We start from the raw sequence: 26935 nt of genomic DNA on the forward strand, positions 1-26935 counted from the left end.
GTGATGTTTTTTCCTGCCAGCTCAGTTGATCTGCTTTTAACGTTTTTACAGGAAAAAAAAGATTGACCGTAGTGATTAAATCCTTGGTAACTAGGGGAGGACTCAGAGAATCAAGATGAAGATAAAGAAAAGATCGCATCGAGCTGCTGCCACCCCTTCTTGCAAAATGGTTGTAGCTCTCCCTCAGCTGACCTCAGAGAGAAGACAGGTGCCCCCTGTGTGAATTCACAGCGCCAAGCCTGACTGGGGCACATGGCAAGGGCCAGAGAATCCGTGTGGGTTCGTAAATGAATAAAAAACCTTGTGGGGAGCCCCTGAGAACTGTAGGGAGAGGTTGGAATCCTGCTGGGCTGTGCACCGAGATCTAACATGTGTGGGCCCTTCTAAGCACGTGGAGTGGGGGTCACGGACTCAGGCACCAGCTAGAGACTATAAAAGAGGGAAGCAGACTGCGTGCAGACGATAGGGAGGGGTGAGGACTGTGGTGAGTTGGAGACCCCGCAGTCCGTCTTAAGGCATTGAAATGATAAATATTAGACTTCAGGCCAAAGATACATGACCTGTCGGCAGGTCATGTGTTTGTGACTCTTGGTTTATTATATAATATTGACAAAAGTGAGAAAAATTGCTGCACTTGAGGCTCGACAAAGAATTGGGTTAGAGATCGCACATTGCCCTGTTCTCCCTAGAGATCTAAGAAGCCCCCACCCCCACCGCCATAGGGACCACAGGAAGGGTGAGAAACAAGGTGTGTGTGCTTGTTGGCAATTCCTCAGCCCAAAGAGACAACTGAGAGCCTCTGACAAAACGCCGAAGGTGTCTCAGGACACGCAGCACTCGGGGAAATGGGGAACGTTTTAGAGAGTACTTCGTCCTCAAAAGCCACCTGAGACCCATGTCTAAGAGAAGGAGACAGAAAGACAGAAGGAGAAACCAGGCTGACATGAACAGACATCAGACTAGAATAAAGACAAAGCTGGCAAAAAAAAAAAAAAAAAGAGAGAGAGGGAGAGAGAACAGTCTGCCAGGAAGCAGTAGCAGAATGGAGAGGCCGGAAAGCTGAATGAGTGAGCTGACCCAGCAGACGCGCTTTTCTGGAACATGAACAGAAAAGTAAAAGACGTCAGATGTTGGAGACAGAGAACAAAGGTAACCTACGCATTAAAAGTTGCCCTCTAAGAAGCTAGGGCAGGGGGTATAAAACACGGTCAGGGGCCTCACAGCTGACTGACGAAAATGTTACCGAGTCAAAAACCAAGCAGACCTTCACCTCCCACCCATTAGGGGGGCGACTAGCAAAAACGAAGCAAAACAAAACAACCTGAAAAGACCAAGTGTTGACGAGAACGTAAGGGAAATGGTTGCTGTGTGCGCCGCCGGTGGGATCATTAAATGGTGCGCTACTATGGGAAACAGGATGAAAAAATTAAACATCTAAGTGTCACACGAGCCAGCAATTCCACTTCTGGGTCTATCTCCAAAAGAACGGAACGTAGGGTCTCTTCTCTTAGAGATGTTTGCACAACCATGTTCACAACAGCACCATTCACAATAGCCAAAGGGTAGAATTCATCCAAGTGTCCATCAAGGAACCAACAGACAAACAAAATGTGACACAGACACGTGACAGAATAAGCACCTTGAATACACAGCCTTAAAAAGTGAGGGAACTTGCGGTAACCTACAACGTTCTGCTCAGTGAAATGAGCCGATCGTGAAAAGACAAAGACTGCATGATTCTCCTGATCTGAGCAGCTAGAATCTGCAAATTCTGAGAAACAGAAATAGAATGCTGGTTCCCAGCGGAAGGAAGAAATAGTTGTTTAACTGGTATAAAGTTTCAGTTTTGCGAGATGGAAAAGTTCCAGAGATGGACGGTGGCGGTGGTGAGGGCTGCTTGAAGATGTGGACAGACTTGCCTCTAAACTGTAGGGTGAAAAAGAGCTAAGATAGTAAATTTTATGTTATATGTATTTTATCACAATTAAAGTTTGTAAAAATTTTTTAAGATTTGCTATTTGAGAGAGAGAGAGAGACGGCACAGGGGAGAGAGAAAGTCTCAAGCAGACTCCACGCTCAGCATGGAGACCCACGTGGAGCCAGATCCCATGACCCTGAGGTCATGACCCGAGTCTTTAGAGAAGCCAGACGTTTAAACAAGTGCACCACCCAGGCACCCCTAAATATATATATACATACATATACATACATATATATACACATATACATATACATATATATACATACATATATGTATGTATATATATGTATATGTATATATATATATATATACACATACAGAGAGGGAGAGAAAGATTTTTTTTTTAAGACAAGGAAATCCAGGGGATGGGGGCTCAAAGGGACTTTATTCCTTAAAACCAACATAGAAGAGCTCACAACCAAACATGGATGAGAAACCGTTTTTAATTACAAGGCTACGGGGGAAGAAAAGCCAGTGTTTGTAACACATAAAAACCAGATGATCACTAAAAGAAATAAAAATAAAAATAGCTTCAGATGTCTCTGTCATATTAAATTCCAAAAGACAATGAGAACACGTTTCCTGAACTTTGAGATGAAAAGGTTGGGACCTAAGGTTTTACTCATGAGCAAAGGTTATGGAGGAAAACCTTAAATTTGCAATGACTCAGATCTTATGCCACCCACATGCTCTTCTGGGGGCAAAAAAGTCCTTCAAGAGGCACTTCAGTTAATTGAAAAATGAATCAAAATAAAGAACTTGCAAATTGGGAAATCATGGCCTCAAAAGATGGACAATGAGCGCTCAGATGTGTTAAACCTTAGAGTTGGTTTAATAATTGTAAACTATAATCGTAAAACTATGCAGGTGACACAAGTAATCACTGAGGGAGATGTTCTAGGACATAAAAGGAGTAATTTATATAACAATATAAATATATGATTTATATAACAATATAAATATTTCAAGATGATGAAATGAGTAACATTTGTAAACATTTCCGTCTCTATGAATTTCTGACTCTACCCTGGGTGCATCATGTAAGTAGAATCATACATTTTTCCTTCTGCCTTACTTCACTTAACATAGTGTTTGTGAAGTTCATCCCTGTTTGCGCAGGTATTAAATCTCATTCTTTGTCGTGGCTGAGTGACGTTGCACGCACGCATGTATCACATTCTGTTTACGCACTCATCAGTTAACAGACAAAGGGTTGTCCTGTGACTGTTGTGAATAAGGCTGCGGTGAACACTGGTTTATTGTGTGAGTGTTCGAAAGCTACAAGGTTTTGTCATAAACCACTATGCAGAGGCGCGTTGACGGCAACGGTCATCGAAACATCCAACTCTTGGTTTTGGTTCGGGTCATGACCTCGGGGTCCTGGGACCCAGCCCTGAGTCGGGCTCCACGCTCAGCATCTCATCTCAGCGTCTGCTGGAGATTCTCTCTCCCTCTCCCTCTGCCCCTCCCACTTGAGCTCGCTCCCTCTCTCTCTAAAATAAATAAACAAATCTTAAAAAAAAGAACAAAACCTTAATATCTTCATTTTGTTATTTCAGGTGGCAAAAGGCCAGGGAGGAAGCAGGGCCCACCAGGCTCCCCGCGTCACTGAAGGGGCCCATGGCTCCAGGCCACTCACCCCCTGGGGGCCACACGGCTCCTCACATCACTGTGGCCTCCGGGCCAAGCCTCCCTTTCCTGACTACGCAGACTCAGAGAGGAAAACCAGGCCGCTGGCTGCGGGAGAGGAGGAGCTGCCCTTGAAAGGGGCCCAAAGCAGGATCACAAGTAAACAGTGCTTCGCCGGCAGCGAGCGCCCAGCCCCTCCGGGGCCACCTCCATCCCGGCTGCTGCCTCTCAGAGGTTGATGAGAAAGAAATGACCTTTCTTCCCACCCAGGCAGAATGGTCCCCGGGGGTGCCCGAGGCCAGGCAGAGCCCCCCGCCTCCTGACAGGGCGGCAGCTGGCCTGCTGTGTCCACACGGGCCCGCCAGCAGCCCCAGCCCACTTACCCGGATTGGTTCCCAGCTGGGAAACTGTTTACACAGGCTGCCAGGCCAGTGGTACATCATAATTCTATATTATATGTATTAATAAAAAATATATATATATATACTAATATACTAGTATAGTATATTAGTTCTTAGGATCAGTCGACATTTTAAAACTTATTTATTTTTTAATTTTAAGTAGGCTCCAGGCCCAACATGGGGCTTGAGCTCACGACCCTGAGAAGGAAAATCGCATGTCGTCCGGGCTGAGCCAGCCAGCTGCCCTAGGGTCTATCGACATTTATGAGAAGATTCAAACTTTAAATACATTTCCCAAATCAAACTGAAAATTAACCCAGATGGGCTTAACATTTCAGATTATATGGTGCGTAGGATGTTCCTTCTTCCTTTCCCAAGCATTAGGCAACGTGAACCTACCACCTCTAGATTGTGGAGCCTTAAACACAAAGTGACCATTTCAGAGGTGGCAAAACCTGTGCTTGGCGGATTCTGTTCAAGGCAACAGTTTCACTGCCTTGTTAGGAGGTTTTTACAGTTTCGGAAAGGGAAGAAAAGGAATGGCTGATTTCTTATCTGATGACTTCATTTCTGTAGTTACAAAAGCACTGTCCGGATGGGTAGCAAAGTGCATAGTAGAATTAGGCAGACGTGTTTCTTTCTTTTTAAAGAAGCACCTTTGTTAATTTCTTAAAAGAGTCATCAAGTGTAAGGTTGAGTCTTAGAAAGATATCACAAAATCGAATCCCATCATCACCAAAGCATCCCAAAGACAGAAGGCATTTCAGAGGAGTATAACATGCTGAGGTCAGCTTTCACATTAGCTAGAAATCCATGGGCAACTTTCTTTGAACAAAACTGTCTGTTCTTAACTATCTGCACTAATGGAACAGGGCAGGAGATGAATCATCAAAAACCACTCAAGCCACACGATTTCTCTCTGGCGTTGGGATGCACTTTTGTCTCTCTATGGACATGGGCATGGCATTGTGGACATTCCTATGAAAACATGGCTTCAAAGGAACTACAAGCCTGTCCGGGATCCCTCCATCTGCCAGGACCCTTATTTCTAGCTCAGAGTGTTAACTAAGGCAGCACCTCTCTACTGTGCAAAGCGCCAGCCCAGGAAAGCAGCCTTCTCGTGCTGGCCTTCCCCTCAGGGCGAAAAATTTCCGCTGAGTGTGGTGACAATGTCAAGTCTGAACAAGAGCGTTAATGATGCGGAAGGCTTACTAACCTCAAAGAAAGGTTTTAGAAGCAAGGCCTGTGTGACTAATCATGTACTGATCGCAGAAGAAATTTCAGCTTCAAAAAAAGGAATGATACTCAAATTATTGTGAAAACATTCCCTCTAGTACGTACAAAATAAACTTCTCAAAAATAAACTTTTCCCAAAACTGTCCTAGACACTTCTACTTTTTTACTCTATGTTTTAGTAGCACAAGGGCTTCCAAGAATACTAAATGGTCATTACCCCCATTTGGACCCAAGGATTAAAAAGAATGTCATGGGGGCGCCTGGGTGGCTCAGTGGGTTAAGCCTCTGCCTTCAGCTCAGGTCAGGATTCCAAGGTCCTGGGATCAAGTCCCGCATCGGGCTCTCTGCTAGGCAGGGAGCCTGCTTCCTCCTCTCTCTCTCTCTCTCTGCCTGCCTCTCTGCCTACTTGTGATCTCTGTCTGTAAAAAAAAAAAAAAAAAAAAAAAGAAGAAGGTCATGATCCTACATACAGTTGTCATCTACCATATTCCTACAGAAAACGCTGTACATGTACCTCATGAAACAGCCAAGCTAGACGGTGAGGACTAAAACAGATGCCATCTCCAAGTCAGAACAAAGAAAACAAAACCTTACCTTAAAGAACAAGAGGCTTTTCCCTTGTAAAGTTGGTTTCAGTGGCTAATCTCTTGAAAATGTGCACACGTATGACTATGTTACATATTTACTCAATATATTCAGCTTGTGTATACTTTTTCTTGTGAAACTCACGACCATCATTTCTATCAGCAATGTTAAAAATCAGATTAGAAAAAAAATCAGGTTTTGAAATAGAAGAGAGGCAGCAAAGACATGTCACTTTAACCTCGGCACCAAGCTAACATCCTTCCTCGCTGACCCCCTATACCACACCCAGCATTCAGTTCCTTTTCAATATTTCATAGAGTTATACTTTTTACTCACTTGAAGAGCAGAAGCATTTACAATAAAGACTGTAAATTATACCACTCCCATACATTTGACTTGGTGGGTATGAAGTGAGGATTCAGTATTTTATCAAACAAAACATGGTATTAGGGAAATGCTGGGAGCATCAGTATGAAATTTCAAAGATTATATTTTCCAAACTCTGGGATGTCTTACTCTAAGCAGGAAACACAACTGCTGTAAAACTTATCTTGACATGTCACGTGATTGTCAATAAAAATTATTTCACACAATGCAAAAGAGAGAGTACATCATCCTGTAATGATATCTTTACATCTAAATCCTAACCTAAAGTGTGTTTGAGCAACAACCAAAATATCCCCTTTAATAAATTCCAAAAATCTCATTTTAACCCTTCCTACTCCGCAGCAATAATTCAAACCCCAACCAGAGAACTAAGTATGTGATAATGAATGCCAAGGTTTATATATCCATGTGTAACTGGGCACTCTGAATTTTCTCTTCATGAGCCTCCAGCAGAGTAGATCAGAGACACGTAAGCAGCCCAAGAAAGTATCCTGGGATCAACCGTACAACCTCCCACCATTTGAAACCCTCGCTCTAAAATGTCTGATCTACTTATTTATAAATAGCAAACATTCCTGATGCAACAGAGAGAAAGGACATCCCAACGAATATCTGAGACTGAAGAATGAACGATTGCTTATGGTCACGGCCAGTTACAAAGCAAGAGGAAAAGATCACAGTTTGAAAGACAAATGTCTTGAGCACCTATAATTCCTCAGCCATCTGCTTCCGGGAGGATGAGCAGGTCCTTTCTAGACACATGAAGTTGGATGCTACTGCACAGTCAATGATTTTGAAGGGAAAAAAATATCAATGTGAACCGGTCATCCAGTTCAATCTTATTTTTCAAAACCAAGCAAAGAAGCAAATATGAAGCTTAATCTCCCTGACATTTCAACGTGGTTGTTACCTCATCCCATGTCATCCGTGGGAATTGTCAGTAGATGGGGGGGTGGGGGAGGACCACTGAACCAAGAAGCAAGGACGCATTTACATCTCTTCCTCTTCTTTCCTTCTCCCAAATCACCTCTTTTGATGGCTCCTTGCTGAGGACAACACATGGCCCCTCATGACTAGGGCAACTTTCACCAACTTTGTTCTTCCAAGTCCTTCTCAACGGGTCTTTGCTTCCTGAGGTCTTTCTGCTGCTTCTCTTTTGTTCTCAATTTCGTTTTGCCTTCAGCCTTATCACTTCATGCCCAGTTCACTGCCAAGATGTTCCTGCGGATCACTGGCTGCCACCATCCCCGGGCCCCGGCCCCGCCCTACAGAACACTGGTGCACTGTGACACGGCTTCCTCTTGGCAAAGCATCTATGTTCACACCCCATTTTCCGTGGCCCAAGATTCAAGGTCTTCTGAGTGGCTTTCCTCCCTGCAGGCAGGAGAGGGCAGAGATCTAGAAGGGATGGGATTCAGGAGACCAGAGCTCTAGTCTAACTGACTTCCTGGCCTCAGGCTAACTACGTTCTGTCTCTTAGCCTCTTGTTTCACCTGTAAAATTAGGATAATAATCCTCATTGCCCTGTTTCAAGGTTTAAATGAAACGTGCAAGATTAAAAAAAAAAAAAACTCTTGCATAGAAGAGAAAAGAGTCAACAAAACTAAAAGGCAATGGAGTGGAATGGAAGAAGATATTTACAAGTGACATTTCAGATAAAAGGCGGGCATCCAAGATCTATAAATAACTTATCAAACTCAACACCCAAAAAAAAAAACAAATGATCCAGTCAAGAAATGGGCATAAGTCATGAACAGACACTTCTCCAAAGAAGACATAGGAGTGGCTAACAGACACATGAAAAAATGTTCATCATCACTAGCCATCAGGGAGATTCAAATCAAAACCACAATAAGATACCATCTTACACCAGTTAGAATGGCAAAAATTAACAAGATAGGAAACAACAAGTGTTGGCGAGGATGTGGAGAGAGGGGAACCCTCTTACATTGTTGGTGGAAATACAAGCTGGTGTAGCCACTCTGGGAAACAGTGTGGAAATTCCTCAAGAAGTTGAAAATAGAGCAACCCTATGACCCAATAATCACACCACTGGGTATTTACCCCAAAGATACAGGCATAGTAAAATGAAGGGACACTGGTACCACAATGTTCATAGCAGCAATGACCACAATAGCCAAACTGTGGAAAGATCAAAGATATCTTTCAACAGATGAATGGATAAGAAGATGTGGTCCATATACACAATGGAATATGACTCAGCCATCAGAAAGGATGACTACCCACCATTTGCATCAACATGGGTGGAACTGGAGGGCATTATCTTGAGTGAAGTAAGTCAAGCAGAGAAAGACATTTATCATACGGTTTCACTTATTCGTGGAACATAAGGAATGGAGTGGAAGACCACAGGGAAAGGGAGGGAACACTGAACAGGAAGAAATCAGGGAGGGAGACAAACCATGAGAGACTCTGGACTCCGAGAAACAAACTCACGTTTATAGAAGGAAGGGGGGTGGAGGGATGGGGTAACCAGGATGGACACTAAGGAGGGCACATGATGTGATGAGCACTGGGTGTCATATGCAACTGATGAATCACTGAACACTATGATACGTTGGCTAACTGAACACAATTTTTAAAAGAAAGAAAGAAAGAGAGGGAGGGACATGCAGTATTAAAAAAAAAAAACTAAACTCATATCCCCATGCTGTCCTCTTTCCCTGAGGATGCCTGTCTTCCTGGCCCTGACCCTCATCCAGAAATACTCTAAATATAGATGCTCTGAAAATCGCCTCGAGCCAACTCACCCCTCTCTTGTCAGAGCTCCCAGGGACACTTAGCAGCTCTTTTTTTTTTTTTTTTAAGATTTTATTTATTTATTTGACAGAAAGAGTGAGAGCACAAGCAGGGAGGAGAGGGAGAAGCCGGCTCCCCACTAAGCCGGGAACCTGACGCGGGACTTGATCCCAGGACCCTGTGATAGCGACCTGAGCCAAAGGCAGACACTTAACCAACTGAGTCACCCAGGTGTCCCCTTAGCAGCTCTAAGAGGAAAACTGCCTTGAAGCAGAAACTTCAAAGACATCCCGGAACCTCGACACAACTCCAAGGCCAGCAGGTCCCACAGGCCTTTTTCTCTGACGGCCACAACCTGTCATTTGGTTTTGTTTTTCTAAATCACCGTCCTACAGCTTCCCCTTTCCTGATTTAAAAAACCTCCTTCCCCCCTCCTGGTCCCACAACGGATCCACTTCTTCCCAAGGACCGAGTCTCAAGCTGAGGCAGCTGCAGAGAGAGGAAAGCCTCTGGGGTCCGTCCCCCACCTAGGACCCCCACCCCCTGTCAGTCATGACTGTCAAGTATTCTAAAGTTCTCTCTAGGATGGGGGTCCAGGGAGGACAAAACCAGAGAGAGGACAGAGGGTTGCCAAGAAAGGAGAGGGGGTAGAATACGTGTTAGAAATTATTTTGTTCTCTCCCCATATGATTTCCTGAGGCACTTCATTCCCCGTAATGCAATTATCTTTGGTATTTTGAAAAGCATCCTTATTTCACAATAAGGAAGCTGGGGTTTTAGAAATCACACTTTGTGTACTTAGAGGGTAGAGTTACAACAGCGAGGTCACAATACCCTCTTGGGTACAGGTTTCAAAATGGGCTGCCTTCCCAGGAGACGGCCTCAGCCTCGTCCGTCTTCCCAGTGTAGTTTTTAGCTTACAGTGAACTATTCAAAGACAAAAAACCACCAATGCCTTTAATCCCTTACCAGGCAATGGTCACCATTAGACTTCAAATACATACAGTTGATTGAAAGGAGGGAAGGAAATCTTAAGACTTTCTAGACATTATTTGGAATTATTACGTCCTTTCTCAAGAGCCCAGGCAGCTCCCCGCAACTCCCTGCCCTTCCCTCTCAAGATAAGAAAAGCCTAAAGGGCTGAGCGGGGAGCACTAAAAAACAGGAAAAAGCTCTATTTTTAACGTCTTGATGAATTGTCATACTGTTCTCCAGAGCAGCTGTACCAGCAAAATATACATATATTAAAATTTTTTTAATTAAAAATTTATATCTAAAAGAAAGAAAGACAAAGAAAAAAGCAAAGGCTGAAGGACATTGGCCTCAGCAAACCAAAGAGACGTGAAATGAGTGAGGGGCGCAGAGTCAGCGCTGACCGAATCAGCCTGACTTGGCGAGCTGCTGTCCAAGTACAAGGTGTGCTATTTAGGAGCAAAGAAATCTGGTTGAACAACTTCACTTCTTCTCTGGATGAGGGACTGAAATTAAGCCTTGCAAAGGGACAGGAAATTTGAGATCATTAATGCCAGGGGCCCAATAAGCACAGCTCTCTTGACTGAGGGGGACAGAAACCGCAGCCACCGGCCCCCCACGATGTGAGTACCTCTCCTGATCTTTGTCCTGGGCACTCTCCCATCTGCAACAACACTTAGGAGCTCTTTTCAAATTCCCCAAGTTTCTGGTTATTCTAGATTCACACCAGACGAATGTCTCCCCTCCTCAAGGTTCTGCAATGTCCTTGTGGGCACAGTCCCCAACAAACAGGGACAACCTCTATTGTGTTTTCAAGTCATCAATGACCAGTCCATTCTTGCTTTGAAAAGTGGGAGCCTCAGCCAAAGACGCTGTTTCTCATTTCCAAAATGCATAGTTCCAAATGCCCATTCCATGTCAAAAAACTTTTTTTAAAGAACCTCATGACACCAAAAGATTGAAATACGTGAAGATTCAGTCTGGCGCTAATAGAAAGCTACTCATTTCTTTGAGTAGCCAATAGAAGTCAGCTTATCCCTCTTCCCAAAGGCCTTACGGAAAGCTGCATGGGAAGGCAGTGGTGTAGGGACACCTCAAACACACCTCCTCCCGCAGACGCCAGATCTGTAGCTTCATAAGGAACAACCCCCCCTGAAGAAGGACTGAAAAACAGTCCAACCGCCACCCGCAACATAGGATGAAAAGACAACACTGTGGTGGTGGGTAAGAGATGCAGAGACACGATGTCACCGAACACCCCCTCACCACCATCACAGAGACACACCACAGGGAGGGATCTCACAAGGACAGAGTTTCTCCCAGAGGAGTGAGGGGTTTGTGTCCCCTGCCAGGGACCCCAACCCCTGGGACCTGAACTAGAGAGGTGTGCCCCCAAAAGGTCTGACTTAGAAAAAACAGTGGGGCTTACTTAAGTCCAACGGGCATGTGGTCTCACTCACATAGAGACATAAAGACCCAGGACAAAAGCAAGTTTGAAAAGCATCTAGACTGTGAGTGAAGGAGATTCATTTGCCCATCTTCCAGCCTCTGCCAAAGGTCCAGGGGCCAGGTGGGACTCTCTCTAGAGATGAGCACCTGTTCTGCACTCTCCCTCTCCTCTGCTAGCGTGGGCGGCACACAGAGACCCGGCACCCTCCCGCTGACTTGCTCCTGAGCGGCCTGCGCAGGTGTGCGTGGACACGCAGGGAAACACGCGGACATGCGCAGACACGGCGCTCTCCTGCAGCATCACGGAAGCCAGAGGCCATGTCCAGCTAAGGCCGTCTTCCGCTGCCTTCGTAACGCTGGTGGCCACGGTGGCCTCGCTCCACCCCTGCACTCTCCAGCTGCATCGCAAAGCCAGCAGGTGCCTGGAGCCCACACAAAGGACACACACCAGATCACCTGGTCCTGGTGCCCAGAGGGCTTGTGTTCCTGGGCTCCAGGGGACCATAACAATTGCAAAGACAGTTCTCAGCAGCCTACAACCCTCAGGGCATAGCACAGACAGTAGCCGGAAGCACATTCCCAGTCTCCCTGTGAAAAAAGCCTATTTCCTTGGCCTAGAGCTTTTGCCTGAGGGGCAGACTTCCTATTTGCCACACAATCCAAGGCTAGGAAGGTGATCTCAGGGAACCCAGGCAGGGAGACCCCATCCTTGCACTCAGTCCTGGCCTTGCTTCAGCTCTCTGGTACCTCCGAGGAAGGAGCTTATACACTCGGCTGGAACCCTCAGTTTTGCCACCTCCACCCATGGTGTCCTTCAGATCTCCTGGTCTGGAGGCCCGCAGATTTTATGACTGGCCCCACAGGACTGTATCTATTTACGTACTTTGAAAGCTGCTGCCTAGGGGTCTGGCTTCCAATCAGCCTGAAATTAGGTTCTAACAGATCCTTCCCTTTGGGACACCAACAGGTCTTAGCACACCAATGGAGCGCTAGCAAGAATAAATCAGGCAGCCTGCTTGGACAATCACAGAGTTTGGAAAGATAACCAAGAGCTAGGGCCAGGTTGAAGGACAAGGTCCATCACCCATGCAAGGCCAAGACTGGGGAGAGGTTGCAGTTTAGAAACATATAGAAACAAACAGAGTGAGACATCTGGGTGTGTGAGTAGGTTAAGCATCTGCCTTCAGCTCAGGTCATGATCCCAGGGTCATGGGATGGAGTCCTGCACTGAGCTCCTTGTTCAGTGGGGAGCCTGCTCTCCCTCTGCCTGCTGCTCCCCCTGCTTGTGCTCTTTCTCTCTCTCTCTCTCTCTGACCAATAAATAAATAAAATCAAAAAAAAAAAAAAAAAAAAAAAAAAACCACCGAAAAATAAACACAGAGAGTCAGGGAAAATGAAGACACAGAGAAGTATGTTGCAAATGAAAGAACAAGGTAAAATCTCAGAAAAATACCTTAATTTCAGAGATATAAGTAATATGCCTGATAAAGAATTTGAAGTAATAGTCATAAAGATGCTGCCCAGACTCAGGAAAAGACCAGATGAACACCGTGAGAACTTCATCAAAGAGATGGAAAACAACAAGTTCCACACATTAGCCACAGAGCTGAAGCACACATGGAGGGGTCCTTAGCAGACCAGATGAAGCAGAAGAACAGATCAGCAGTCTGAAAGGCAGGGCAGTGGAGCTAACCCAAACAGAGAAAGGAAGAAGAAAGTAAGAAAGATAAAAGAAGACAGCCTAACAGACCTATGGGAACAACATCAAGTGGAAAGAAAATTCACATTATAGGGGCCAGAAGGAGAAGTGAGAGAGAAAGGAGTGGAAAATTATTTGAAGAAATAATGACTGAAAAGTTCCCTAACCTGGGGAGAGAAACAGACATCCTGGTCCAGGAAGCCCAGAGAATTCCAAATAAGATGACCCCAAAGAGATCACATCAAGCACATCCTAATTAAATGTCAAAAGTTAAAATTTAAAAGAGACTCTGGAAAGCAACAAGAGAAAAACAACTTGTGACATATAAGGAACGCCCATAAGACAATTGGCAGATTTTTCATCAGAAATTTGCCGCCAGAACGGAGTGGGATGATAAATCCAATCCAAAGTGCTGAAAGGAAGAAAGCTTCCAACCAAGAATACTCCACCCAGCAAGGTTATCATCCAGAACTGAAGTACAGATAAAGACGACGGTAACATGATCTATTGTGGTGATCGCTTCACCATGTATACAAATACTAAGTCATTACGTTATACATCTGAAATCAATGTAGTGTCACATGTCAATTTTACCTCAATAAAATATTTTAAAAAATAATAACATAGGGTGCCTAAGTGGCTCAGTAAGGTAAGCATCTGACTCCTGATTTCAGCTCGGGTCTGGTCTTGAGGTCCTAGGATCGAGCCCCACGTGGGGCTTCATGCTCAGCGCGGAGTCTCTTTGAGATTCTCTCTCTCCCCCTCTCCCTCGCCCCTCCCTCTGCTCTATAAACAAATAAATAAATAAATAAATTTTTAAAAATAAATAAGTAATGCTACACAGGCTCACTCTAATATTTCCTATGTTAAAATTCACTTGACTGGGGCACCTGGGTGGCTCAGTGGGTTAAGCCTCTGCCTTTGGCACAGGTCATGATCTCAGGGTCCTGGGATCAAGTCCTACATTGGCCTCTCTGCTCAGCAGAGACCCTGCTTCCCCCTCTCTCTGCCTGCCTCTCTGCCTACTTGCAATCTCTCGCTCTGTCAAATAAGTAAATAAAATCTTAAAATAAAATAAAATGAAATCCACTTGACTTTCTCTGAAAGTGATAAATTAAGCTCTAAGAAAATTGAGGCACCTAGTTATGAAATCCAAATGAATCTTCACTCCTGGGTTAGCCCATCCTTAGCCATTATAAACAAACATTTGTAAATTAAAAGAAAAAAAAACCTTTTTACATAATACAATTCATTTTTAAATTACTGTAACTTCCAAGTCTAGAAAGGTCGCTTCCTATGAAGCCCTCTGTGAACACCAATCAACCCTAAGGGGCGACAGCGCCTTTGTCACCAGCAGGTCTGGGACTGTCCACATGACCAGAGCCCACGGGGGGACGTGAGTGCCCTGGCCATCTCACCTGTCCTCAAAGCACACGGTGCACTTCCAGGCGCTGGTCTTCCTCAGGAACACTCGGCACTCCGAGCACACGCGGTGGCTGCAGCCCTTGCACACGGCCCCCCGGTTCAGCAGAAACCCCAGCTCGCTCTGACAGCGGGCGCATGACTTCTCTCTGTGCTCCTGGCTCACGCCCTGTGCTCCTTTCCACCGGAGGTGCTGCAAGTGCGTCTTCAGTTTCCTGTGGCCCAAACAGTCAAGTGACAAGGTATGACTGAATGAAAGGACAGATGCCAGACATACCCCTACATGGCGAGGGCCCCTATAATACTGCTCCCGGCAAGAGAAGAAAGAAGGGGTTTTGGCCCGGCTAACAACATGGCTGTGTGAACTAGGGATCTCACTCAGTATCTCCAGAAAAGAGGCTCAGAGATTTTCTCCACGGTGAAACAGAGATGAGAAAAAGCTCACCTCCCACAGATGCCGCGGGATTCAATGGCAAAGCCTAAAAAGTGCGTAGCACAGAGGAGTTAGCCGCTAGTTTTGTTCTAGGCTCATCCCTCCATGCCCAAAGGACATCATAAAGGTTAGCAAGGACAGAGAGAGGACAACACAAAACACACACAGAGAAAATAGCATCAATTTTAATATAGAAGGCATGGAAAGATCTATAAAGATATACATGCCTGCCCTTGTCATTAAGTTACCCAATAAAATTATTGAACTGATGTTCTGCTTTTGCTACTGGTTTTTAAAGATTTTATTCATTTCTTTGTCAGAGAGAGAGGAGGGAGCGAGCACAAGCAGGGGAACATAGGCAGAGGGAGAAGCAGGCTCCCCACTGAGCACGGAGCCTGATGTGGGACTCGATACCAGGACTCCGGGATCATGATCTGAGCCAAAGGCAGATGCGATGCTTAACAGACTGAGCCCCCCAGGCGTCCCAACTATTGTTTTGTGGTTTTTGTTTTGTTTTTTCAGTGGGTGGTCAGTTCACTTCTAGTTCCTATTTCCCTGAGACAATAGCCCAAGTGCTAAGGGACCTTACACTGGACCCGGAAGAGGTGTTAGTAACCAGACCTTCTTTCAAGAAATGTCTCTGCTAGCCATTTTTAAAAGAGAGAAGCCAGCCCCAAGAAGCTAGAGCGCATTCATTCCACTTGCGGGACTTGCGCTGCTGTCTGTGCCCTCGGGAAAAAAACCTCCTGACCACAGAGTCCATGCTACTTTGTTGGTATTCAGGATGTTTCTAAATCACTGAAAGACCTCAAATCATCGAGACAATTCCATTTTGCTCAGCGTATTATCCTTTTCAGCAGAAAAAAGTACAAGTCCATGTCAGAGAGCTTTGGGACAGCAGCGGAGGATAGAAAAAGAACACTGTATCTTCCAGTTAACCCACAAATTTCATTCCTTAAGCATTGGGTTGCCCTGAATTTTATTTATTTTATGTGTATTTTTCTTGGCAGACTCTAGAAGAGTTCTGCCATTAAAAACAAAACAAAATCAGGGGCACCTGGATGGCTCAGTCTTTGGGCGTCTGCCTTTGGCTCAGGTCATGATCCCGGGATCCTGGGATCGAGCCCCACATCGGGATCCCTGCTCAGCGGGAAACCTGCTTCTCCCTCTGCCACTTGCCCTGCTTGTGTTCCCTCTCTCACTGTGTCTCTCTGTGTCAAATAAATAAAATCTTTTAAAAACATTAAAAAAAATAAAACAAAATCAAAAGCCTGGTCCACATACTTATTTTCCAGTCTTTGTGTCCTCTACAGACATTGACAAACATGACCCCATGCTGTTGGTAAGACAGATCTTGGCCGCTACCCATCGGCAGGTTTGACAGTCTAGTCCTGCTCTATTAGGTGTTCACTCATACCAACAGCGCATGCAGCTTCTAGACAGACAAGGAAAGAAATTTCCTACTGACAGATCAGTCAAAGAACAGGCTGAGCAGGTTTACATTTTACGCACCCCCTCCCCTCAAAGCCAAGTTGGAAGCAAAAGCACACAAAGAAGATGACGGGAACACGCCGCAGCAGACCTGCTGTCTCCACGTGGCTTTCTCCACTTTTCTGTGTGCCCTTGGTGACCCCCACCCCAACCAACAATTCAGGCAATGCTTCGCAGGAGGTCTGTCCCTTGAGAGGCAGAGCAGACGCCTGCGAACCTTCCTTTGAATTAGTCCCGCCAAGTAGCAAAGGGACAAGCACCAGACAACACACTTAGCACAAAATGGCATTATTTAAAGTCAATGACAAGAGCAGCCTCCCTTCGCTCCCACTTCGGGGAGCTCGGTTAGAGCGCAGGGCTACCCGGCCTCTGCCCTTCACGGGCCCCTTGCAGAGGGGACACCCGCATGCCCCGCGGCCAGCAAGCAGCGGCCAGCAAGCAGGTGGCCGTAGGCGGCAAGCAGGAAAGCCCCGAGACTTGTGCGCCGTGGCGGACGGCATACCGGATCCTCTCTTCCTCGATGTTCTGGACCGCCTGGTCTCGGTACAGGACCTGGAGGACGACCTCACGTTCCAGCTCCTGGAGGGAGTTCAGGCTGACTTCCCCGGCCATGCCTTCTCTGGTGCGGAGACCCGAGCCGAGGGTCACTCCATGACCGAGCGCCCCTGGGCTGTGCGTGAGCTCAGAGTGCCCTGGAACAGCCCCACGTGCTTCAAAGTGCGCCTTCTCCTATTTCATCAGCAGCTGCTTGGCCTTTTTTTTTTTTTTTTTTCCCCTTTTTGACTGCGTCACACTCCTCGGGAGAAGAAAGCCCCAAGAGGCCACCCCCCAGCTCGACTCGAGGCTCCCAGAGCCTCATGCCCCCCGGGGAGCCTTTCCACGGAGCCCTACCGCTGCCTGCGGTGTCTGTCTAAGCCAAAAGCATATCTCTGGTCTGAGGTCTTGCCAGAGATTGCTATAAATCAGGCATGGCTCCAAGCAGATAATTTCTGCAAAAGCAGAAGTGAGCCCCAATCTGAGGGAACTCAGAACTGGCAGTTATAAAAGTATCGAGGACATTCAGAAGCTACTCTTCCCCTCCAGTGCCTTCGGGTCAGAAGTAATGGTCATTAAAAGCCCAGGCTGCTGAATGCCTGCAAAAAAAGACAACAAAAATGGCCTCATTTTCCTGGCTTGTGTCTGTCTGCAACATCACTTCTGGATGCACAAATCATTCCACACAGACCTTTGCACCTTCTGCCATCGTGATAATGTAAGATTTCAAATTGTATTAAAATTGGTGTTCTCATGTTTCTAAAAGCCACAGACTTCTGAACTTGAATCATTCTAAGATAAATCCAGTATCTCCAGCAATCAGAGAGGCATATAGGTCTGTGTTTAACATACATCATCCTAATTGAAAATACATTAAAAGTACTCCGTGTGTTCAATACTTAACTATTATTTTTACAATTAACTTCAAAAGTAAAAAAAAATGTAATCAGTTGGGGAAGTATGAAGGAACACCCCACCACCTATCTATCAATTATTTATGGTTTTTAATGGTTTTCAAGGATGTCTTATCCATGGGGTCTTGTTTCTGTTTAATGCTGGTTGAAAGGTTCTGTATATATTACCCCTGCTTTTTTTCCCCCCTACTGGAGACATTGGGCTTACATGACCTTCAATTTGTTCCTCCCCCAACCAAGCACATGGTGCTGCATTGAAAATCATGACTAGATACGTATCAGTGAAATGCAGAAAGTGTAGATCAAGACAATATACTGTCGGTAACATCATTTTGCTATCAAATCTACATTAATTTCTTGGGAATAAGACTTCCTTTCATTGCTTTAGAAGCTAAACTTTTGTTGGGCTTCAGCAGAAATCCACATTATATTAATTTATGATCCATAACAAGTTACTGAATAAGAGGTTAACGGAGACCTAAGGGATCATTTTCCTTAAGGAAAAAGGGTTAAGAATCGCTCCTTAATCTTTGGTAGCCTGGTGAAGCCTGTGTATTTAAATGCATAAAATAAAATACACTGAATTACAAAGGAAATCATTGATACTAAAATGTTTTAACATAGTAATATATATATTCACTGATACATGAAATAATGAGATCAAGCAGTGATGTAACAACTACTGTAATTCCAGAGTAGTGATGATTGTAAGTAATATTTTGAAATATCTATAACACGCATCATGGTATGAAAATATGGATGATTTCTATTAGTGAGAGTTACCAGTCCTGCTAGTTCTACTCTGGTTTGATGTCTATATTCATAATGGAAAGAAGTGCTAAATTTGTAATTGGAGGATGATAAATAAAGATGTAAGCTTTTTCCCATCCAAGTTCATGGCCCTGTAGGCTAAGCAGTCATGGCTTAAGGGAGTCTAGATTTGTCAGTTACTCTGTTGTGGGACAGAGTACCATGAGCAGCTTTCCCAGGTCGAGTGAAGAGTAGGAGGGCACAGAGCTCTGAAAGGGGCACTCTCGGCCTCTAGTCCTCAGGCAAGTACTCACCAGTGCCTGCCCTCCAAAGGTTTCCTATCCAGAAGGTGGCGAAATGACCAAGCAACAAGGACTCTGGGCTCTAGCCCAGACTCACTGGTAACCCCTGCGTGACGGGCGCAAAGTCTTGATCCTCTTCCGCCTCCAGTTTCTGGATGAACAGATGGAACTTGCAGATCTTACTTCCCCAAGGCTCTGAGTCTCTGGAAAAGAGGAAAGCGATATGCAGTAACGTATAATCAAGCAACAAGGGGTAAGGTGCAAACTGGCCAATATGTCGCCAACTTTATGAGCCAATTTCTTCTGAACTTGCCTCTTGGTTCTTCCTTCTTATTTACCACTGGACCAAGAACTATACAGTTGACCCAATTCTCCAGTAATTTCAATGAAGATTTTTGCATTTGTCTCAAAACACATGATTTGTGTGCACTGAGCTTTCTTTCCCTGTGGTTTCTGTGCTCCATGCTCTGGCTCTGCCATGCGGTACAGGGTGGGAATGATGGCAGCAAATTGACTCACTGGGGGAGTCCTGGCACAAGCACATGTTCACTCATTCAGGAGGCTGGGTTTTATAGAAATACAGAATTCAGTTATCACATAAAAATGCTCCTTACACTCTATCAAATCCATGGCTGTGGGCCTGCAGTGGGAAGGGCCCTTTTTATGGATGAGAGAGAGCTTATCCTCCCCCTAGCAACCATTCACTCCTACTTACGGAAAAGTAGAATTTGGTTTGTTCTTGGATCCATCCATCCATTCAATGAATATTCACCGAGTACCTTCCAAGTGCCACACACTGTTCAAGTGCTTAGCACATGACTTGATTGCCTGGTGATTTACACTCTATCCCCTGTGTAACAAGACTGTGATGTTGCTTACAATAAAAGCACATAGAGGACAATTAAAGTCAGAGAGACGTCAGCTTCAGAGTGGAAAGAAGAGAGAGATCATTCCACCATGAACCTGCAGGGGAACAGTCACCATGCTTGAGCATTAGATGTATTTCTGACCTTCTTAGTAACCAAGGCAAGACCAAACAAAACGAAACAAAACAAAACAAAAATCTATGTGATCTATATCATTCTGATAAACCAAAGGAAGACGAGAAGAACCTCCTTGAAGTATAAAGGGCATAGACTGAGAAAATAATTATTTGAGCCATGGTTCAGCAGAAGCAGCAAAATTGAGGGGTCATTATTATACTGATCTTAAAGCTAAGAAGCTGGCGCCAAATCATAATTCACTGAAAGCATTTCAAATAGAGATCAAGATGTGGTGTTCCCAGGTGATGCTGGCATAAAGCTTAAAAAACCAGAGGATGGGTGTTTGGTATCCAACCCCCTGTGTTTTTTATTCTTGACTTTTGGACATTTGATCCTAGCTTCTGTCAACCTTCAGTCATTCAAGCACTTGGTTAATATTTACTACGAGTAAAGCCTGATGGAATGTACTTCTTCCTTTAACCTGAAGGCTCTGTTTCCAGATCCTCTATAAACCAGGGGTGACTTTTTGAAATGATGCCATTAGGACTGCAGAGAGCGTCACGCTGGGGTCATATATCGGTTCTGGACATCACCCCAGGATCCTTCATAGCAAGATTTCACAGAAACCAAAGAAGATATTTTCTCTTTGGTGTCCAGGGTCCTCCTAGTGTACTGCTTGGCTTGGTGGCTTGGATATTCCATTTACCATGTTTGAGCCACAATTGCTTCATCTCACTGGAACTCAGGATTAGCACAAGCTCAGTACCACAGTTATGTTGTTAGAAATTTGTGGGGTGATGGAGAGGAGAAGGGAGTTGAGGGGAATTGGAAGGGGAGGTGAACCATGAGAGACTATGGACTCTGAAAAACGATCTGAGGGTTTTGAAGGGGCGGAGGGTGGGAGGTTGGGGGAACCAGGTGGTGGGTATTGGAGAGGGCACGGATTGCATGGAGCACTGGGTGTGGTGCAAAAACAATGAATACTGTTACGCTGAAAAGAAATTTAAAAAAAAAGAAATTTGTGGGGTGTTTTTGGTTGTCACAGTGACAAAGAATTGTCTTGCCTCCCCATGCAAATGTTGACTACCTCACCAGATAATTCAATTAGGAAAATATTATAATTCTCTGATAAAATGTAACTCTCATATAAACACAAAGTGTATTTTGCAGGATTTTAATATACTCTGAGTTTTCCTGAATGCAACCATTCTGTAGAAGAAAAGCTGTACTTGGTTTCACTTAGAACTTTGATAAGAATTGTTTACCAGCCAAAGAACAAACCATCTAATCAAGAAATGGGCAGAAGGCATGAACAGACATTACAAAGAAGACATCCAGATGGCCGACAGACCATGACAAAGTGCTCAGCATCACTCAGCATCAGGGAAATACCATAGTGAGATATACCTCACACCAGTCAGAATAGATAAAATTCTAACAAGTCAGGAAATGACAGTTGTTGGCGAGGATGCGGAGAAAGGGGAACCCTCCTACACTGTTGGTGGGAATGCAAGCTGGTGCAACCACTCCGGAAAACAGCATGGAGGGTCCTCAAAAAGTTGCAAAGAGCTACCCTACGATCCAGCAATCACACTACTGGGTATTTACCCAAAAGATACAAATGTAGTGATCTGAAGAGGCAAGTACACCCGAATGTTTATAGCAGCAATGTCCACAATAGCCAAACTATGAAAAGAGTCTAGATGTCTATCAACCTATGACTAGATAAAGAAGATGTGGTACACACACACACACACACACACACACACACACACACACAGGAATACTATACAGCCATCAGAAATGAAATCTTGCCATTTGCAATGACATGGAAGGAACTAGGGGTATTATGCTAAGCACAATAAGTCAATCAGGGGAAGACAATTATCATATGATCGCTCCGATATGAGGAATTTGAGAGGCAGGGCGGGAGGTTCTGGGGAGTAAGGAGGGAAAAATGAAACAAGATGGGATCAGGAAGGGAGACAAACCATAAGAGACTTTTAACCTCAGGAAACAAACTACGGGTTGCTGGAGGGAACAGGATGGGTGGGAAGGATGGGGTGGCCGGGTGATGGACATTGGGGAGGGTATGTGCTATGCTGAGTGCTGTGAATTGTGTAAGACTGATGAATCACAGATCTGTACCCCTGAAACAAATAATACATTAAATGCTAATAAAAATACAATACAATAAAATAAAGAATTGTTTATCATTTCAGGAAGTTGCATCACCAAGGGCAACATTGTTTGTAGTATCTGAATGACTCCTGCCATATGGTGGTAACAATGTGCATTTGTAAATGTCACAGTCAACATGACTCTATTTACACAAATATCTGACAGCTTCACTGGGTCTTCTAATGTAGCTTACATATCCAAGTACACATTATATGGTAATTAAAAATATTCAATTTATAAAGTCCTCTTGTTTCTCCTTTTGTCATGATAATTGCATTGTAGCAGTAATAGTGTGTAGATAGAGGACAGTATATGTGAATTCTGTTTCTGGATAGTAAAAGGCAAACCACAATATAATATATTTCCTACAACGAGGGAACACTGAGTTTCATAATTTTAAAGGGTGCCCAAGTGGCTCAGTTGGTTAAGTGTCCAACTCTTGGTTTCAGGGCTGTGAGTTCAAGCCCCACAATGGGCTCTGCGCCCACGGAGCCTACTTAAAAAAAAAGCTTCATAGTTTTAAGAACCACTGAATTGGAAGATCCAATCATTTCTAAGGTCACTTATAAATTAAGTTATAGAATTCCCTTGTTCATGTTTTAACACATTATTAAGTTTGTAGGAGAAAATGGAGTTTGGGGAAGAGAGAATGTTTGGTTCTCATTGGTGGTTCGCTCTTTTGGTTTTGGGGGCTTCAGCTTATGAATTTGCATATGCAATTTCAGATCTGATCTCCAGGTTGTGGTGGAGAGCTCAGAGTTCTTCTTGCAATACAGTATCTTTGAATCATTTCAGGTGCATTTTTTCAATCCTCTTGAACGGAAGCTCTGCACTTTATCACAGTTAGGCTGACATTTGAATTCTTAGAAGTTTTGTAACAACTGCCAACTTGGACAGTCTCCTGTGTGATCCATCTTGCAAATCACTCAAAAATGCTTCATTGAAACTCTTCTTGGTTCATCATCTATTTATCCAAGACAAAGTGTCCCCAGACGCCTGGCAATAATTTACTTATTTGTCATTTTTTAAAGTTTCATCGTGTTTTAGTAAACTTCCTAGTCAACAGAGGTTTCTAGGGTGGCAGATGGAATCAGTGGGCAGCACAGGCCCATGGTAACCACCAAGAAAAATCAGAATTTCAACCATGTCCTGGCATTTGCTGGGTGACATACAGCTTTACAAATTCCGTTCCTAGTCACCTCTAGTAGAAACCGTGTTGGAATATTTGTCGTATGTGCTGAAACATCGGTGAAACAAAAGTACTTCTCTTGTGGGTGTTCTGACTGATGTGAAGTTTTGAAGTAGAGCATGGAGATAGTAAAAGAATGACATGAAACCTATGAAAATCGGTTGCGTGTTCCTCGTACTGTGTTATGTACTAGCATCTAGGATGACAGAGTCAGGTGGGAGGTTAGCATTTGTCGCCGTCACAAAGTGCGTCACAGGGAGAGCTGCTGGGGGGCAGAGCAGACTGTGCCCACTGGCTGGCACGCTGATGGCTGTCACCCACGGGAGCCGTGGTGACAGAACAGAGTGGCTGGTGAGGCCGAGGGAGAAGGTGACGGGGGAAAGGATAGTCTTCATGGAAAAGGTGAGGCCCATTGAGCCTGGGGGAGGGGAGGAGCTGGTCTGAGGAACGGTGAGGGGGGACTCTCTATGTGGGGGACAGTGTATGTAGCAATACTAGAGTGAGAATGTGGCATTCTTCCTCCAGCACTGGAGCCCAGCTTCTCCACTGCCCATAAAAAGGCTCTGAAGCAGGAGTAGGGGCTTCCTGACCCCCTGACCTGGTGTCCTCCTATTCTGATCCCCACTTCCCCGTGAGGGCTACAACCCTCCCGTGGTGAACTCATTCGAGACTGTTCCCCAAGCACATTGTGCATTTGCTCCTGCTCTCCGCTCTGCCCACCAAAATCAAATCTACTCGTAGACAGCAAGAGAACAGTCAGGAAAGCAGGTGTGGAGCCTGACTGCATGAATAGCTCAACTCTGCCCTTTGCTAAGTCCTGGGTGAGTTACCGGAACCTGCTGGGACCGAATGTCCCTTTCTAACCCGAGAACTACTGCACCTACTTTCCCGAGTAGTTGTGAGGATTCACCGTGTGGATACACATCCAGTACTCACAGCACTAGAATAAGCAGGTGATAAGTATCAGCTGTAATTAGCAGTAGTAGTAATGGTGTCATTACCATCAACATTATTCTTTCAAGGTCCAGAATAATTGCTACCTAATTCAGGAAATTTCCCCATATTTACAATCAAAATCAGTCACTCCTTCTTCATTATAATACCCTTTTCCTTTGCATAGTTCTCTCATGGGACCCTGAATTCATTCTGGCTTGTACTCAAGAGTCCTTTCCAGTGGCGACATTGGGACTTAGTGATCCCTCGGCCCCCACCAAGCTGGTCCTTAATGGTTGGAGTGTGTTGAGAAACGCAGTGAATGTTGTGACATGTGGGTTTGCTTGCAAAGCAGGAAGCATGAATTCAGGCAGAGTAGGAAGTCAGGACAGTCCAGGGAGCGGGAAGGCCCCCAGTTCTGAAAGCTCCAGCCTTTGGGAAAATCTGAGGTATTCTGGTAGCTGAGAAGTGCGCTGCAAAGTGTTTTGTTTTAATGATCTCACGCAGAAAGTCACAGCCGCCTAGCTGGAGGGATGAAGTCCCCCAGATCCACTTTTCTGAGCTGCTGCTTACGTGGTCACTGTCCCACTCACCTGGCAGCCTCTTACATCGCATTTATTCTGTCCCAAGCAAAGAAGTCGGGCTCTGTTCTCACCTCACAGGGAGCCCGACCTCCTTTTTCCATTGTATGTTTGTAATTTTACAATGGTGTCTGCCTTTGCTCACAGCACTCCGACTACCAGCCTAATTATACTTAATAATTAACAAAGAAAACCAATACTACAGCACCATGTTGAAGGAAAAATCTCCCACGGCCGCTTGGAGAAGCCCTCTACACCCAACCGTCCCGTCTCGCGTTGGTTGGGCCACCAGACAATCTGGGATCCAACCCGCCCAATTCCCGGGCATAGCCACATGCTCTTGGGCCAGTGGCTTAATCTCCATGAGACTCACTTTCCCTCTCTGCTTCCTCGATGCACTAGAGAGCTGTCCCTGCTTCACAGGACTGATCTGGGAATTCAGTACATCAGCGGGGTGGAGACCTAGAGCAATGGCTGGGATGTAGCAAGCAGGAGGCAGAGACATTTCTCCCTGCAGACCGTCCCCCTGCGGGAACCCCCAAAAGTAGGAGAGCCAGCCATCAAGCCATAGCACATTTCTCAGAGATTGATAGGGACAAAGGCAACCTCGGGGGTGGGGGATGCCGGGTCTGCTCCTAAATGCAGCTCCACACTTCATCCATTTTGTCTGCAAAATGTTCTGTCTCCTTCCTTGGCCTCACAGCAAAGCTTGACTGACTTCCAGACCTGCCGAGGGGGCAGCACGAGCTCCGCGGCCCAGAGGGAGAAGAGCGAGGAGGCCAGGAAAGGAGTCAATTTCTGCTTGCAGGCAGGGGTCCCCTGTCCTTCCACCCTGTCCTCTGACCAGGGGACCGGGAGAGTGGCAGGCGGCGAATTGCTGGGGCCTGTGTGCACGTGACCAGGACTGTCAGCGCTGCTGGGATCTCAAAGGGAAACTGCAGAATTTTCTCAAAGCCCGACAGCCACAGCCCTGCAACGGGCCACGGCGCGGGTCACCTCGGGGGCCCCAAGCCCCACTGCTCTGCTCTGACCACAGCGGTTTCCTTGAGAGGCTGCAGCTTGAGAACAGCCACGCCACCCTGCCTGGGACGTGGCGGGGGGCGATGTGTGTGGAATCGGTGAGTCACGACACCGCCCCTGACGCTGCATGTGACAAGGTCATCTCTTTTTGCTCCTGTGTGTTCTTTCTGGAAGCCTGTCCCAGCGCAAAGAACAGCTGTCCACATGGCGAAGGCGGGAGAAGAATGTGGAGCAGCGCAGGTCTCTGTGGTTCCAACCCCAACCGGGCTGGCTTCACCTCTGCCTCCGGGGGAGGCGAGATGCGTGTCTATCAATTCTTTGTTTCTCTTGTCACTTAATCAGAGGTGGCTTTTCCAGGAAGCTGGTGAGGCTCAAGCATCAGCCTCCCCGGCTTGCACAGCATGTCCAAGGCCCCGTGCCCGACGTCCTATTTGTTCTCTTAAAAGTCTCCATGAGTTGTATAAACATCAAGTCCTTAATACGTGAAATTGCGTGGATGGGGAAATCTAGAAATCTAGAAGACCCGAATCCTACCTGACACAGGAGAAAGGGGGATGAGATTCCGCTTGTCACCAAAAACCTCCCCACAAAAGTGCAGTTTTGAATCCAAGTTAAACACATGACCTCTTCTTATGGAAGCATAAGGAAATGAGAATTAAGATGATTACATTGTTAGGACCCTACTCATACTGTTAACCTTGTTGTTGGACCCAAAGCAACTATTTATTTAACACTTACTCTGGGCCAGTCTGACAAGGACTCTGCCTACATGACCTCAGTCTTCATTACAACATTGTGAAGTACGTACGCCCATTTTCCAGATGAGGAGGGTGAGGCTTGGAGGGCTTAAGTCGTTTACGGAAAATCACACTCCAATTTAGGGCTGTTAAACCTCAAAGCCTTATGCTTTATTCAGGCAGAAAAGCTAAGAAATTAAAATGTCCCACTATCTTGGCTGAGTAATCTTTTTCTGACACGGAGTCTAACTTCGTAGTAGATCCTCACTACCTAGTATGTATTTTTCTCTCATAAACTCTCCTCTTGCCAAGAAATGCATTTGCAGGTTAAAGAAGCTTAACCAAAAGAAATTTAAATTAGACCCC

The 26935-nt window shown here is 45.4% G+C and overlaps 1 protein-coding gene across 6 annotated transcripts in view; it reads right to left on the bottom strand.

Moving 5' to 3' along the window:
• The window catches only part of SYTL3 (synaptotagmin like 3), a 79447-nt gene that overhangs the window by 51850 nt on the left and 662 nt on the right, over positions 1-26935 (bottom strand). For 4 of the 6 annotated variants that reach the window (XM_032338589.1, XM_032338587.1, XM_032338590.1 and 1 more), the window contains exons 2-4: positions 18958-19148; positions 16948-17578; positions 14518-14736 (exon numbers count right to left, since the gene is read on the bottom strand). In XM_032338589.1, the coding sequence (XP_032194480.1) occupies positions 14518-14736; positions 16948-17057 (329 nt within the window). In that variant the 5' untranslated portion in view covers positions 17058-17578; positions 18958-19148. Of the gene's footprint in view, positions 1-7246; positions 7478-14517; positions 14737-16947; positions 17579-18957; positions 19149-19660; positions 19796-26935 lie in introns of those variants that run through there. The other 2 variants (XM_032338588.1, XM_032338592.1) reach the window with 2 other exon arrangements.

The sequence above is a fragment of the Mustela erminea genome, chromosome 4 (assembly GCF_009829155.1).
Source record: "Mustela erminea isolate mMusErm1 chromosome 4, mMusErm1.Pri, whole genome shotgun sequence".
Classification (NCBI taxonomy): Eukaryota; Metazoa; Chordata; class Mammalia; order Carnivora; family Mustelidae; genus Mustela; species Mustela erminea.